Source organism: Callorhinus ursinus, unplaced genomic scaffold (assembly GCF_003265705.2).
Source record: "Callorhinus ursinus isolate GAN/ISIS: 27379988/994484 unplaced genomic scaffold, GSC_fseal_2.0 scaffold8, whole genome shotgun sequence".
Classification (NCBI taxonomy): Eukaryota; Metazoa; Chordata; class Mammalia; order Carnivora; family Otariidae; genus Callorhinus; species Callorhinus ursinus.
Window position 1 is genome coordinate 68,678,324 of NW_027397070.1, and position 16,617 is coordinate 68,694,940.

The window sequence follows — 16,617 nt, forward strand, 5'->3', positions numbered from 1 at the left end:
TGGGCCGTCAGTGCTGGCCAGGAGCCTGCCCCTCCTGTGCTGGTTGTGATGCGGCCCAAAGTCCCTCCAGACTCGTGCAGATTTTCTGTTGTACTCCATGATCTATCTGTGCTTATTTCCTGACTTTGAATTATTGACCTTTCAGTAAACCTGATCTCCAGGTGGTCTGTGTTCTCCGTTCCTCCACATACCCCCAGAGTACCACCAAGCTGTCGGGGTGCTCATCCCCAGTTGGAAGGGCCTGCTGCAGCCGTGGGAGCCCATTTCAGCTTAGGAGCAGAGGGCAGAGAGTAGACCGGCCTCAGAAGCAGAGGGTAGGAGTGACTGGCACAGGGGGACTGCTAGCCACCAGGTTTGACCCCGGGGACTCAGGCACAGCTGGAGATGAGCCAAGTCAGGCACCGTTAACAGAATGTTCTTACATGATTCAGTCTAGAAATTACTTCCCTCAATTGCTCTCCTCCATCAGAGTACAAAATTGGGAATAAATGTTGAAGAAACAAATATATTTCATTAACTAGTTTGCAGAAGGCCTCATAGACCGCATCAGCCAAGACTCCAGTTTCTTTTTTTTTTTTTTAATTTTTATTTATTTTTGAGAGAGAGCAAGCACAAGCGAGGGGAGGGGCAGAGGGTGAAGCCGACTCCCTGCTGAGCAGGGAGCCCGATGTGGGGCTCGATCCCAGGACCCTGGAATCATGACCTGAGCCGAAGGCAGATGCTTAACCGACTGAGCCACCCAGGTGCCCCAAAACCCCGGTTTTATAGATGGAGAAACTAGCCCGGAAGGTCAGACTGCAGAGGCAGCGCTCTCAGGTCCAGCTGCCTGTCTGCCTGCCCGTGTTTTGGAGCACACGTCCTCACCCTTTTGCAAACGCTGATACTCGGACTTCATTACTGGCCTCCTGGGGCACCCAGCGGCTCAGCCAGGGTGAGGCCTGCTGGTGGGCATGGGCACTGCCCAGCTGGGAGGGCGTGCAAGGCTGCAGGGCCATCCAGTGCACCTTCCTCGGGGGAAAGTCAGGGAGAGACTGAAGCTGAAACAGAATGAGCACGTGGGCCCGCTGAACCTGCAGCCTAGGCATGTGTGGCCTCCCCTTCCATTCCTCTAGCTCCTTTTCCCTCACAGGCACTGCTTTTTAAGGAGAAGTGGCCCACGGCCGGCGGGCAGGCCTTGAGCTGGCTTTCTGGCTCAGCACCGAGGAGAGCCTGCCCCTGACGGCCTCACCTCTGGGCACTTTCTACAGCATCACCATTGCGGAGGTGACAGTGTGGGATTGGCAGCTGCAGGACCCGGTTCTGGCTCTGACTCTGTCACTCTCGGATTTGATGTAGGCAAGCTTTTAATGTCTCGGGGCGTCCCTGGCCTGGTGGGGTAAGGATCACACCACTCCTGGGATGTGTCATGAGAATTTCACAGACACGAAATGTCACTCAGGCGGGACTACCTAAAACAGAAAGCAAACCGCATCGGTGGGTCGCACCTCATCAGACTTGAGGCTGACACCAATGTGGTATTGCTCCACACCCCGAGACAGATGGTGCTTTTGTTATTTTTCAGATAAGAAAACAGAGTTACAGTAACCAATCCAGGAGTAAGTGACAGAGCCAGGGCTGCATCTAGCTCTAAGTGACTTCAAGTCCAGGTGCCTGGAACAGTGCCTGGCACATGGTGGGCACCAAGTAAACGCTGGGGCTGCTGTCAGCCCTGTGAAGCTGCCTCTCTAGTTCAGCGCCACAGACAGGAAAATACAGCCCCAAAGATAGACCGTGACCAGCTATTCCAGGTTCCAAAGACCCTTAGAATGGATGTCAGTTGTTTGGGGAAGGATCTGGACAAGCAGGACCGTGTGAGCCCTGCTTCAAGGAGAAAATAGAAGGGGAGATGAGGTGCCAGCCTTCAGGTGACCCCTCCCAGGTAGTGTCTGGGGAACTGGGAGATGCCAGATTCCTTTCAAGTCCAGCGTTGTCCCTTACGAATGTGTGCATATTTTGCATACTTGCATTTTATACCCAGGGAAGGAAAGAGGGAACAGGGAACAGTCAAGTATCCACAAGGGAAAATGGTAAGGAAAGTGGGGTGTGGCCCAAGTAAGTCATTGGTTGGGCAAGAGGGAGCTGGAGAAGGCATTTAGCAGCTGGGCCAGGCAAGTTAGAGTGTAGGAGGCCTCAGGTCCAAGAGTGAGGATTTCCCGTGGGTGCTGATAGGACCTGCTAGGGCCCTGGCTGGGGAACAGCACGGAAGAGCTATGCTTCCTGATGTTTCATCTGCAAACATGGGTCAAGGGAGCGGCCGTGGGGCTGAGAGACCCCCCCCCCACTCGAGAGAGCATGAGGCTGGGGCCTAGACAGCCCAGGGAGGGCCGACCTGAGGGGCAGTTTCCCGGAGAGCCGGCATTTCCTAGAGACCAGTGGGAGGCACAGAGTGGGAAGCCACGTCGGACCGGGGCTGACTGGGTTCTCCCAGGGGGAGTGTGATGGCGGCTTTGGGCTGGCCGCCCAAACGTGCTCTGTGCACGTGCTGCTAGGCCCCATGCGGGGTGCTTGGGTACAAGGGAGAGGCATGGGACCTGCTCTCGAGCTCACAGTCCAGGGGGGTAGACAGAGGAGAAACTCCGGTATTGGTCGTGGGTGCGTTCCCTGGGGCACAGTGGCACAGAGCACTCCAGCAGGGCAGGCAGCGGGAAGAGGGGAGCTCTCCCACGCAGCCCCATGAGGAGCCAGTGAATACTGACCTAACCTGGATTCTGGGGGTCCCGGGGGTCGCCAGTCAGGGAGGTGCAGACAAGTATTCCCGGCAGAAGGAACAGCCTCTGTGCCCATGGGTGTGACGACAGGAATGGGTCCCAGGGCATGGAAGAGACGCGTGCCTGCTGGCAGGTTGAAGGACTGAGCTCTTGTAGGCCTTGGAGCTGGTTGGGCTGGGAGAGAGACCAGGAGTGGCGGGGATGGGTGGGAGGAAGCAAACATGATGGCAGGGAGGGAGGGGAAGCAGGAGGAACAGCAAGCCAGGTCACCGGGGAAACCGGGGGAGAGCAGGTGGCCTAGGCAGACCGGGCCCAGGCTTCTGCCTTTGGCCTCTCCCCTGTTCCATTCTGGCTCTGCGCCCACAGGGGACAAGAGGGGAGCCACGGGGCCGGGGGGCTTTTCTGGCAGATACCTGGTGTCACCAAGGCCTGTGAGCAGACCCCACAAGGGGTCTGGACGCTTGTGCACAGCCCCCAGAGCTGGCTGGAATCAGGTAGGCAGGAGGGTTCTGATAGGTTAGCTGGGAAGCCTCATTAAAGATTGAGGCACTGAAGTCCATTTGACGGCTGGCTGGCGTATCGGCTTCCCGCTGCATAAGCCGGGCGTCTGAGGAAGGGAGAGGTAAGTGGCCGGGACGCGCGAAGCGCCCTCCTGCACCGCGCCCGGGGCCTGCCCGTAATGGTCAGCAGAGAGTGGACCTGCCGCTGCTCCTGCTTCTGCCACTGTGACTGCACCGTGCTTTGCAGAGTGAGCTGTAGGTGGCGGGGCCCCTCCCTGCTCCTCACCGGGTGGGAAGGGGGCCTCCAGTCCTCATGGGGGGCTCCTCCCTGCTCCTCACAGGCCTCTCCTTCCTGTTCTTCGGAGGGCGGGGGAGGGAGACTCCCCTGTTCCTCACAGGGGCTCCTCCCAGCTCCTCATGGACCCCTCCTTCTGCTCCCGTCTGTTGGGGTGGTGGGCATGAGCTCTGGATCTTGGGACGAAGCACCCATGAGTGGCTGACCAGAGGGGAAGTGCTGTTTTGCCCTGAGGCCTTGCAGAAGTGTGGACAGAAGCAGCAGGGTGCCAACTGGGCTCGGGAGCTGTGGGCTCCTGTCCCAGCAACGCCGGTCACTCGAGACCCGTGTGGCCTTGAGCGGTTGCTCACCCTGTCCGAGCCTCAGCCTCCTCACCTGTAAGGAGGTCTGATAGGCCCAGCCCTGGGTACTTGAGCAGATTAATGACCAGAATCATGCAAAGGCACTTTGTCACGCACACCATGAAGGTGTGACAGATTTTTATTGTACTTTATTCTGTTCGAGATTCTTTTCAAGGTTTGTTGTAGGTTCTAAAGTGAGCTTATTAGGAAAGGGATAACAACTATTTCAGTAGGAAAATAAGTGGCCTGAGACACAGCCTGAGGGGGTGAGGCAGGCTGGCTGGCAGTGTCGTGGCCTGGAAGCCAGGACCCTAGGTCCCAGCCCAGCTTCTCCTGCAAGCAAGTCCTCCTTTTCCCCTGAGCCTTCTGTGCCAGGACAGGGACAGGGAGGTGGAGCTGCTGCTTCCACAGGCCTCCGGCTGCCATCGGCATCATGCAAAAGGCCTGCTCTCTCTAGCCTCCAGGAGGGTGCATCGCTGCCAGGACGGGTAGGTGCTTCTCCCTGTGTGGCTGAGGCCTTAGCTCCCTCTCTGAATCAGTCCCGCATCTGCACTGGCAGACCTTCTAGGACTACAGGTTGTTTAGACACTGGCCCCTTTGATACAGCTTTAGCCGTTGGTCACCACGGGGTGATGGTTGAACCCTAACTGGCAGGCTCAGGAACGAGGGTCTGTTACAAAAGTCTAGTGGGTGAAACCTCAGCTGCTTCCAGTGATCTGAGCAAAAGAAAACAAGCTGCCTCACATAAGAGCCCACGGTGAGCCTCCGTTCCTTAGTAAGGCCTGGGCAGGAAAGGACTGGAAGAGTCACCCAGGGTAACTTCAGGCAAGCAACTGAACTGTCATTAAAGCAGGAGGTGGCCGTCAGGATTGTCTACTGCCGAGCCACCCTAGCTTTGTGAGCGCGTCAGTGGGGAAGACAGCTGCTTGTCCAACCAGAGCCCTGGGCTGGGAGACAATTGTCCTGGGCGCTGGTCCCGGCTCTGCCACCAATTCCTGTGTGGCCTTGGAGAGGCGACTCTGAAGACTCGGGCCCAGATCACAGACTCCATTCCCACCCAGACACCAGCGTACTCAGCAGTAGAGGCCTTGAAATGAGAGGGGAAGGAGCTAAGGCATTGGTCTAGGAAGGCTGCCTCCCTCTCAAAGGGCCGCTCTGAGTCAATGCAAAATGTAGGGACCCTCTGGAGAGAGGGGAAGGAGCCAGCCAGAGAAATGGCAGAGGGGAGGAGGGGGCCTCAGAGGGGCTTGGGACTCTGCCTAGCCCAGATTAGGTAGCTGTCGTTTGCTGGCCAGAAATGCCATCAAGCATCACTGAGCAGGTGCTGGATCCTTTGTCCCTGGCACTCCTGGGATCTCAGGTTCCATCTTTTCGGGAGGCCCAGGGGATGCCTTTCCTATAGAGACTAACTCGAAACCTAGCCTGTCCCTCCCACCCCAGAGGAGCTGGGGGGCTGGCGGCCCAGTGCCTCATGAATGTTAATGGACAGGCAGGGGGACACCCTCTCTCAGGAGGAGGTGTCCGCAATGCCTCAGCTTATCTGTGCACCTCCGGCTGTGTAATTTAAAGTGGGGTTTCTGGGCCAGGAGCTGTAAGGGCCTCCACATGCCCTGCACCCCCAGACTTATGGGGATAGAGTCAGAGTCCCCGCTTGTTCCCTCCTTGGGGACTCCCAGCCATGTGTTTCTTTATCATAAGGTGATACATCAAAAAGAGAAATAATCCCATAATCTGCAGATAACCACTGTCCCCATCTTGGTATATTTCCTTCTTTGTCCTTTTCAGTTGTAGAGATTTAGAACTGATGGTTCTTGGTTCCATCCTTCTCACTTTATGGTAAACTGAGGCCCAGAGAGGGGAGGGACTCCCCAAGGCACCTAACTACTTAGAGCAGAACTCCAACAGGACGTTGGGTCTCCTGGCCCCAGATTCACTCTGAAGGGGATTTGTATAAACTGGAGCAATACAGAAGAGGCCAGCCAGGAACAGGGGAAGGACTGGAGAGTGGGACTGAGGGGTAGTGGGAGGCCTGGGCTGTCTTCTCTGGGGTGGGGCCCGAAGGGGCATGAGCACTGTCCACTGTCCAGAGGCCTCTAGGCCAACACTTGAAAGACCGCCTGTCTGGTCCCGAAGGGGGCCTTTGGGAGCAGTGCTAGCAAGATTCCAGCCCATGAGGAGGAGTCCTAGCAGTGAGAACCCTACACAGGGCCTGGGCACAGAACATAATAACTACTCGGTAAACTTGGGCTCTCTCTTCCCTTATCCTGTCTGTGGTCATTCCCGAGCACCGCCTCTGTTGGAGACCTGCTGTCATATCGTAAGGCTTATGAGGCACCGTGGCCGGCTTGGCCACTGAACGTTTTCCAGCCGTGAGCCAAGAACTTTAAGAATGTGTCGCCTGCTGTAGTCTCAGTGTTTGGTTGGAGATCTTCACACAGTCTGCCTGGGGCCTAATCAGTCACTTATCCAACAAATATTGACTGAGTGTTGACCGTATGCCAAGAACTACAATATTGTGCTGGGAAGACAGAGAACGAAAGTTCTGTCCCTGGAGAGTAAAAGTCAGACCGCTCTGTTTGCCTGGGTCCGTTCCGTGGTCTTTTCTGGTCCGTGCAAGCCGACACGCGGCGTCCTAGTGGACTCAGCGCCTGCAGAGTCCCCGCAGGGAGGCGCCCTTACAACCGAGCAGACCTGGGCCGAGCCTGTTAGCCTGCGCGCTTCTCGGCTCCGCAGCGAGGCTGGGGGTCCTGGGGCATCGCACACATCTGGTTCGTTCTCCTGGAGCTGGTCACGCCACCAGGTTTTCCTCCCACCCCTTTCTGTTAAACCAGGGTGGCTTTCCCAAAGATGATTGTACCTCACGTTGGAATCCTCTGTCAAATCTTTACATCCAGGACAGATGCTGTAGAAGCCTTTAGAAAGTACCAGTGCCACGTATGCTCTCGTCCCACCAAGGAACAGCCCTGTGTAGGGTGTGGTGATCATCAGTACACCAAGGTCCCAGGAAGAGGTGCTGCCCCTCAGAGATGACCTCAGACCCCCTGGCCCCACTTTCTCCTTTGGTCTGGCTGACACCACTGCCCCAAGGGCGGTCACACTGACTCTCCCTTCGGTCCCTCGGCCTCTGTGGGCTGAGGGCCAGCCCCATCCCCTCTAGCCAGGCTCCCGCGTCACCCCTCCCAGGCAGGCTCGTGGCTGGAGTCTGGCCCAGCCTCCGCCCCATCTAGCTTTTTCTCCTCTTCTTCTCCCACTTCATGACCCCTAAGGATGAACAGTCCTCCTGTGGGTCACCACCGTGTTCTGTAGGAGCAGGTGTTTGGTGGAAGCCATCTGGAAAGTGGGCCTCAGAGAAGGCAGGAAGTCAGCCCCTCCCCCAGGAAGCATCACTGTCCAGGGGGACTTGGAGCAAACGGGCCTAGGTGCGAGTGTCAGTGTGGGCCTCGCCCTGTGTCCCCTGCCCCTCACTCTGTTCGGACGGGAATCAGCCAGGCCACAGGCCACCCTCTCCCAGGCCATGGGCTGGACCCACACACCAGTCATGCACAGGCACCCTGCTTCTCCCCACCTTTGTTTGCTGTTCCATCTCACATTTCCCTTTCTCTCGTTCACACTTCTGTGGTGCCGATAGGTTCTCTATTTGATTTTGGCAAAACTTCTCGGAGGCAAGTGAGAGAGGATGAGAGTTTTCCTAGTTGGAGCCCCAGACCAGCTCCCTACTCAGCAAGCTGCGACACTGAGGTCAGCATCAGGAGCCCTTTGGCCTCAACACGTCCACTCACCTCCCAGAGACACACCACCCCTTGTGTGGGGCTGTCGTTGGACCAGGGCAGGCAGGTGGTGGAGGCCAGCGGAGAAGGCAGCGCTCTGTAGTTGGGGAGAGAGGCGCCTTCCTAAAAGCACTAGCGGCCTGATTGGGGTCAAGGGCCGTTCGAGTGTGCAAGAACACAGGCAGGTCAGTGATTAGCAAGAGATGTTGGACTCTGTGGAGAGGCCAACCAAAGAATTGGCCTTTTTTTTTTTTTAAGTAGGCTCCACGCCCGGCACGGAGCCCGACACGGGGCTCAAACTTCCGATCCTGAGATCAAGACCTGAGCTGAGATTAAGAGACGCCTAACCGACTGAACCCAGGCACCCCAAGAATTTGCTTTGAATACTAATAAAAACAAATAGTTTTCCGGCCTTTACAGTTTACAGAATACTTTTCCATGCAGTTCATTTATCCCTCACAGCAGCTCGGTGAGGCGTCACTGTTGGCTTTAGGGGTCCTCTTTATGTTCATTTTATAGACAGGGAGGCCCAGCTAACGGGTGTGGGGCAGAGCTCAGGCCAGGCCTTCTCCCTCCCGACTCTGCCCCCCACCCCCGCCTGCCTGCCCAGATCGGTACCTTGGGAGGAGAAGGCAGTTGAATGTGCTCTCCCCAAACGAACGTCTGTCATACGTGTACAATGAGGGGTGTCAGCACACAGCTGCGTGCAGAGCAGGTCAGATGCCATGCCCTGTGACAAAGGCTGGGTCGCGCTGTCTCTCAGGCGTCCGGTCAGCAGCTCAGTCCTGGTTATGGCAGGGAATACTTAGCCCGGGGACTGTCCCTTGGTTGGCCTCCTCTCTGAACAAGCCTGAACTTGGGGATTGCTTGTGTTCCTGGGGCTTATCTCTTCAGTGATTTTTCTTTTTATCTGAGCAAATTCAGCCCCATCCCTTCACCTGTGCTTCCCCCACCTGGGCTGGTGGTCACGAGTTCCCTCTAACCGTCCCGACTCAGCTCAGCAGAATAGACCAGGTGTCCGGTGTGAGCCGGGCACTGTGCATGGGGTGATGAGTAGGAGATGTGCTCTCTGCCCTCAAGAAGCGCAAGAGCTCCTAGGGAAGAGAAGACTGCTTTCAAACCTTCAAACCTCTATAGTATTAGAGAGTTGGGTTGTGAGAGAGGCCCTTGCGTGTGGAGCAGGGAGGAGTGTGAGGATGTGGGAAGACTTCCTGGAAGAGCAGACGATGGAGTCGAGCCTTGCAGACGGTACCCCAGGTGGATTGAGTGCCCCACACGAGGACAGAGAGGTGGGGAGCATAGCGTGTGGCGGCCAGACTCAGGGAGCAGATGCGAAAGGTCTGCTGCAGAGCTGGGGCCGGGATCTCTTCCACGGAGGGGGCACCCAACCCCCTGAGGGTCAAGCTTGGGTTTTCCACAGATCATGGAGCTGTGATGTCCGTGTGGAAGAGGGGCGGGAAGCAAGGAGAGAGAGAGTGGAGGCACAGGGTCCCCCGTTGGTGGCCTGACGCATCATCCAGGAGAGAGATGGAGAGGCGGGTGGGCTCTGATCTCAGACAACGCCAGATAAGACCTGATAACCAGTTCGAAGTGGGGGGTGCAGGAGGAGGAGCCGGGTCCCCACCTGCTCCCTCCCCTGGATCCTGAAGGCCAGGTGCGGCTGACTCAGGTGACTCCATGGTGGGGGCCCTGCATGGCCTCCACCTTGGCTTCCAGTTGCACCACACAGGGACTCATCAGAAACAACCCAACGCTGGGACAGTGTTCCCACCCTGGGATTTCCCACTGAAGAAGCTCCTGCAAGGGGGCTGTGCCAGGGCCTTCCCAAGGAACCCTAGACAGCTCAGAAGGGGAGATCCTCCTCCCTGCCCCTCATCCCTGCCACTGGGGCCACTGGGGGGAATCGGCCAGGAGTAAGGAGACAGTGGGAGCCTCACGTCTGCTGCAGAGACCCCGTGTGACGCTGCCAGGCCCCTTCCCCGGGCCCCAGCTCCTACCTCTGAGACAGAGGGACCGTGTTTCCTAATGGCAAGGATCCTTGTAGCTCAAAACAGATTCACATTTTCTTAGTTTGAGAAGAACGGAAAGCCTTACGCAGCCAGGCGTTGTCTCTTCCTGCTCTGTAGGGTCTAAAATTCCAACCATCGGGTTTTGAAGTGTGTCTGCAGTACAGGGGGCTGGACCCCCTGGGAGCAGCCAGGCTCCCACTCTCTGGAGGAGCAGGCTGGCGGAAGGTATTGGGAGGAAGTCCAGCCCAACAGGCAGAATGAGGGACGGCAGCACAGGGCCACCACAGACCACGGTGTAGGCCGTTGGTTGCCATCGGGGGTCCTAACGAAGGGATGGGAAACGGTCCCAGTGCCCGAAGCCAGACCAGGCGGGCAGACACAGAGACGTCTGAGCCACTAGCAGAGCCCAAGCATCACGCGACCTTAGTGCTAGGGTGCCTGGCTCGGGTAGGGGTGGGCTCCAGTCCTTAGACCAGGTGCTGGACAGGGTCTCCAGGACGGGCTCAGCCCTGGAAGAAGGGCAACTCCAGATTCAGGCACGGGCTCGGCAGCCGAGGCCCTAGAGTGAGGCAGAGCAGCTCAGTTTTCCAGAAGTCCAGCCAGTGGCAAAGCAGCTCAGGCCTGAATCCCAGAATGGGGCGCGGAGGGGAAGCTGAGCTGTCTTGAATCCCTCCTGCCTCAGCCGGGACAAGCGGGTGGAGGCACAGAGCCTCTGGGTGGGGGTCAGAGGACACCTGTCCAACCTGCGGACACTGTGTCAGGGCTGCAGCCCCCTGTCCTGTGGCTCTTCTGGTGGCGTGCCAGCCTGCCACCTTCATTCTTCACCCGGTCCGACCCCATGGTGTGACTGAATGGGAGACAGTGGCCTTTTGTAGGTCTTGTGAGTCTGGCTCTACCACTCACAGCTGTGTGACCCAGAGCAAGTCATTTCCCCTTTGCAGCCCGCCTCACCCAAGACAGGTCCTCTCGGTGGCTGACAGTGTTGTGAGAACGAAAATGAAGTTGAACTAAGTTAGGAGAGTGCCTGGGCTCTGCCGGGGAGCGGGGTTCCCCTGCCCCTGCTTCCTGAGAACAAGGAAGAAGGTACGCTAGGACCAGGGCCTTGCCGAGTAGGAGACAAAAGAGATCCTTGTCAAGGATCTGGTTTTTAATTTGTTTTAAATTTTCTCATGTCTATACTGAACACATACTACATGTTACTTGTAGTCAGAAAGTCCAATTTCTATAAAAAGCAAAGTGATATAGGTTAAATTACTTCATTAGCGATGGGGAAAGCAAGCTAACATTGATCTCGTGCCTGTCATGTGCCAGGCTGCCAGGCCAGGTATTTACAAAAGGCATGTCTGCGAAAGCGTGCAGGCACCTTCTGTGCTGCCCATCATCTGAGCGCGGCAGAAGGCAGCAAGCAAGGGCAGGGTCGGGCTGGTCTACCCAGGGCAGCATCTTTCCTTGAGTGCTGGAAGGCCCTCTCCTCCCACCGAGCAGCAGGCCCACTGCCCACCATCTGGATCCTCCTGCTTCCCCAGCTGAAACATTCACACGGGGACCAGCAAGGCGGCAAGGCGTGGCTCCCTGAAAACTTGACTAGAGCCGATACCAGGGCCCGGGACAGCAAGGTCTGGAAGCCATGGCTGTGGAAGCTCACTTTGGGCATGAAAAGATTCAACCCATGTTGTGTCCCACCTAGTGGTGGGGACAGGACCTTTGAGGACGGGGAGGTTTGAGACCTCCGTGGCAGAAAGCCCGTGGTCACGGGAGGTAGTGGCTTCCGTTGCTGAGATCAGGCAGGAGGACCAGGCTGGGAGGCACACAGGAGACTCCTGTGCTGGGCCGGAGGCTGCCCTAGAATCAGATGGTCTGTTTCAGCTTCGGGATTCTGTTGCTCTCTGTCCCGCTGTGTCCCTGATCCAGGGGACGACCTGCTAATCCCTCAGCGGCTCGAAGCACGTGTGGGAAAAGCCTTCTACACATCATAGATTTTGTTGTGGGCTGAGCGTGGCTGCCCTTTGTCCCGGGGAGGAGACAGGCCCCTTCCGCGTGTAGTCCAGGAGAACTGAGACCAGCCTGCCTGGAGTCTCTGCCCTGTCCCTATGACTCTGTGCTGTTCCCCAGTGACACCCGAGCTGGCAAAGAGAAGGAACAATCAGCTCGTTCTCAGTTTGGGGCAGAAGCCTGCCTGTTCTTGTGAATGTGGCTCGGCACCAGCCTCCATCTGAACATAGGGCGCTCGTAGTAGACCCGGGCTGCTCTGGGCCCTTGCCCCCAAGGCCAATGTGTGGCCCGGTCAGTGACAGCCTCTGCCATCTGTGCCTTGCTGTGTCCTGCCCACCCCCAGCTGTGGGCTCCTGGATGCGGGCAGGAGGGCCCTGCATTGTGGTGAGGAGACCAGGCTGTGTCTCCAACTAGACCAGGTGTGAGTCCCTGGCTCGGACACTTAACCCACCGTGACAGTCATTCCTTTGCTCACAGGGCAGGACAAAATGGATCTGCTGGGGGGGCGCCTGGGTGGCTCAGTCGTTAAGCGTCTGCCTTCAGCTCAGGTCATGAACCCAGGGTCCTGAGATCGAGCCCTGCATCGGGCTCCCTGTCCCACGGGAAGCCTGCTTCTCCCTCTCCCACCCCACCCCCCTGCTTGTGTTCCCTCTCTCACTGTGTCTCTCTCTGTCAAATAAATAAATAAAATCTTTAAAAAAAAAAAAAATGGATCTGCTGGGTTTGGTGATGCTGAGTGCACCAGTGATTTTAGGTGGAACGGCTTTGTGGGGCAGTCCGAGAGGGAAGGTGAGGGGGCTTAGTAGCTGAAGGACTGTCTCTGAGCCGTGTGAGCAGCACAGGGTGGTTCGTGGGCTCTGGGAGAAGAGCCCTGAGACACAGAGAGAGACGTGATTGAGGGGACAGTCTGGGGACGGCGTTGTACCTGTTGAGAGGTCAGGGACGGCTCCTGTGGGCCAGGCGGGCAGAGACAGGGAGAGTTCCAGGTTGGTTTGCCAGGGCCTTTCTTCTCCGCTAACCTCTGCGCTTCTGTGCTTCTCTGCCCCACAGGCCCCTCCACCCAGCGTCAGGTGCAGAATGGCCCCTCTCCTGAAGAGATGGACATCCAGAGAAGGTAATCCCCCACCCAGCAGGGCCAGTGGCACCCTTCGACTCCCAGAGACAGGCACTGAAGGGGGGACAGGCCTGACCGGAAGGAAGAGGGAGCAAGGTGGTTGCAGCTTTGTCAGAGTGAAGAAGGGGATGTGTGGTCTCATGGGGATTTGCAGTCTGCAGCATCCTGAACTCAGGATGAACTCAGCCCTCCCACATGTGTCAGGAGGTAGCTGTCACGACGTGGAGGGGTTTAGTAACGTGACCAAGGCCGCGCTGCTGGAGATGGGCAGACAGATGCCCAGGGCTGTCTGCCTGACGCCTGTGACCTGAGCACCGTCCTGTGCTGCCCGCCACTCCCTCAGTGGATGCCTCGGGTGGGTGCCACGGCCTCTCAGGAGGATCTAAACCCCGGGCCCCTCACCCCCCGGCGGAGACTAAGGTGGACAAAGGCCGTGAAAGTTCTTCGGGGGCTGCGGCAGCTCTTCGACAGTTTGGCCAGGGCTGTGTAGTTGTCCTTGTTTGCCAGCCTGAGAGGAGGCAGCTCCCATGGGATGTGGGCCATAGGACGACACCCACCCTCGCTCCAGGGAGCTTCTAAAGTGCTCAGACTGGGAGGAAGGACCAGTGTCATTGTCCTGAAGTTACAGAAGAGTCATGGTGGCCAAGGAGGGAGCAGCCGCCCCAGGTCACATCGCCAGGGAAGACAGGGCCAGGGCGTGCAGCCAGCCTGCCATCGCCTTGGCAGGGGCTCTGTATCTCTGAGAGGCTCTGAATCGGGCTCTGTGGAAGCTGTATCCAGGACATGGGCCTGGTGCAGGCCCTCCCCATCCAGGTTCTCGGAAGAGGGGCCAAGCTGGGGGCCTGCAGCTAGGCTCACGTGGAATCCTGGGCTGGGATTTGGGGAGGCCCTGTCCCCACCCCTCCGCTAGCTGGGAGGATCTCCGGGGCCCTCCTTCCTCTAGCCTCTCCCCCACTCTGAGGAGTAAAGGCTGAGGCTCGGTAACCTCTGGGCGCCTTCTTCCCCGATTAGGGGTACTCTGTAACCATGGGCAGGTTCCTGCTCTAGGCCTCAGTTTCCCATTGGAACGTAACAGTGGTATTCCTCGCTCCGCTCACCTCAAAGAAAGGAGGTAAAGATGGGAATGTGCTTCTAGATGGCCTACGGGCAAGAGAGACTCCTTTTATCAATTCCCACAGGTCTCTTGATTCCGTGGGCCTGTCTTCTGGCCTCTCAGAAATACAGCACATTGCTGTTTATTGAAGGGCTTTTACAGCTTTTGGCTTGTTTTATTCCTCACACTAACCTTCCGGGGCTCCTGTTACTGGTACCGTTGCTCACACGAGCCAGGAGAGCAGAAAGGACTTGCCCAAAGTAATGAGAAGTTAGAGGCACAACCAGGACCAGCAGCCTGTCTGGCACCAGCTCAGCACTCTGCCGGGTCCTGGGGCTGCCTCCACCCCGAGAAGGGCATGGGTGAGCCCCACCAGACTCAGGAATGAACGTACAGAGCAGATGGGCCCTAAGCAGATCTCTCAGAACTGGTTAAACACCACCCTGTATTACCCTGACCCACCACCCAAGTCCGGCATTCCTTCCCGAGACCTCCTGCAGTCCCCTGCCTGTGGGCCGGAGCGCCCCCTGGAGACCAGGCTGTGAACTTCAGGAGTCACCACAGGCCACAGGGCGGGGACCCCGCTCCTGTGTGTCTCTGCTGGTCACCTCACACAGAGGGAGGCCCAGGGGAGAGAGGACTTATGTGGGGCCGAACACCAGGTGGTGATTCCAAGCACAGGAACCTTGTATTCTCTCACAAACAGAGTCTTAAGTCCACACCTGATTTTTAAGGATTTCCAAGCACTTTCATTTTGCTGAGGGCATCTAAGCATATGGATCCTGCTGGGAAAGTTGAAGTTATGGGTGATGTTTCAGCAGTTTGGATAGAGAAGCTGATGGAAGCACTGCTGGGAGCTTTTCCAACACTTTTCGTGCCAGAAAGGTCTTTTCCATTATTTTGTAGGGATCGCACATAGTCCTTCTGAGAGCCCCCTGAACACGTGTTGTGCTTCCTCTGCAGAGAAAAAGCTGAGGCCCAGGGGAGGGGCATGACTTGTCCATGCTTACAAAGCCACAATCCCAGAACAGGAGCCAGAAAGCTCACTACCTCTCAGTGGTCTTTGCAGTAAACTCTGGGTCCCCTCTGGAGGAGGTGCTGTATCACTGACCTTTCTTGAAGATGAAGGCAGCTGTATTTTTTCCTTCCTCCATGTATTTTTTGCTTCACAAAGCACTTACTGAGCAGCTGCTACATGCCAGGCGTGGTGCCCGCACCGGAGAAGCGCCGGCTCACTGTAAACTGAGAGCGCGGTGCAGACACGTGGCCGGCAACTTCCCATTCCACCGGCCGCCCTTCCTGCCTTACCTGCCAGGCAGAGACCGCTGCTTGCCTCCAGCGCGCTCTCCTCCTGAGCCCAGAGCAGGTATCCGAACATCCTGTGACCCTGGGCTTCATCGGCACAGCTAATTAGAGTTGGCTTGCAACAGTTTTTGAAGACTGGTCCCTCTCCAGGGTCTGCATGACTCCTTGAGCCCCCCTCTGCCCCAGCATCTCAGTCCCAGATTCCGTGGACATATTCGTGCATCGGTGTCCTCACTCCGCCAGCCCTCAAGAGCACCGAGGTCACTCTGCCTTAAGGAGAGGGGACATTTGTGCCCACTGAGGCACACATAGCATTGCTCTCTAATGGAGGCCTGGCCTGTGGCTGGATCTGGGGTAAAAAGAGTAAGGACATGCAGCCTTAGTGTCCACTTCTCCTGGCAACCAGCAATGCCTAAATTGTTCCAGGAAATGTAGTCATGTGTAATAAGAATGGGTGACCCTGAGGTCAGGGCTGCTGAGGCCAGAGGCTCCCAAAAGTCAGATGAGCCCATCCAGCCTGGGGAGAAGCTTGGTCTCTCAGCCAGATGGTCGCCCCAGCCTTCATGAGGGGCTTCCCTGTTGAGGTGTGCCCGAGACAGTTCAGGGGGTGCTGCCAGCGCTGTCCTGTTCAGGGACCTGGAGCCAGTCACATGCCCCGCCTCCCGTGAGTGAGCACAGCGAGCCCGGCGGGCAGGGCCGGAGTGGACGGGCCAAGCTCACCGCCGAGGCCCCCGGCCCGGGGCGTGCAGCGGCGGTCAGGGAGTGCCAGCGAAACCCGACTCTGCAGCCCGGGCTCCCGGACACAGAGCCCCATTGTTCTCGGTGCCGAGACGTCAGGCCTGCTCTGCTGTTGTTTTTCAGACAAGTGATGGAGCCTCAGCAGCACCAGCAACAGCGGCAGGAGTCTCTAGAGAGAAGGACCTCGGCCACAGGTGAGAGCCCCTCCGGGGCCTGCTCCTCTCGCTGCACCCGGCCCCTTCACTGGGCACCCCCGCGCCCTCCGGGAAGAGCTGCCGGCTGTGTAGGTCTCAGTGTGTGACAGTCACATCCGATGAAAGCAGGGGGACAGGGGCACAGCTGGGGGGAGAGGATGAGCTCGGCTCGGCCCGGCCCTTGCCTTCCGGCCTCTGGTGCCCCCTCACTGGCTGCCTGAGCAGATGCTCCGTGGGCATGGGCCGTGGCTCTGGCACTGTGCTAAGGGCTAGGGACACAGAGCGGTGAGCCAGGCGGATGCCGCCCCGGCCCGGGGAGCTCAGTGTCCAGTTGGGGGCACAAACAAGTGGAGGACACGGAACATCAGGGTGCACACATGGTGACCAAGTCAGTGCCAGCTGCGAGGCCACACAGAGGCGGGCCCCGCCGGCCCCGGGGCTCAGAGCCCCTCCGGCCGAGGTGCAGGGTCGTCCTAACCGTTGACTGGACCTGAGCTCAGGGAGGCCAGAGAAGGTTCCCTG

The 16,617-nt window shown here is 57.8% G+C and overlaps 1 protein-coding gene across 3 annotated transcripts in view; it reads left to right on the forward strand.

Moving 5' to 3' along the window:
• The window catches only part of EVL (Enah/Vasp-like), a 146,368-nt gene that overhangs the window by 114,792 nt on the left and 14,959 nt on the right, over positions 1-16,617 (forward strand). For all 3 annotated transcript variants that reach the window (XM_073895872.1, XM_073895873.1, XM_025869374.2), the window contains exons 4-5: positions 12,702-12,765; positions 16,025-16,095. In XM_073895872.1, coding sequence (XP_073751973.1) covers positions 12,702-12,765; positions 16,025-16,095 — 135 coding nt within the window. The remainder of the gene's footprint in view (positions 1-12,701; positions 12,766-16,024; positions 16,096-16,617) is intronic.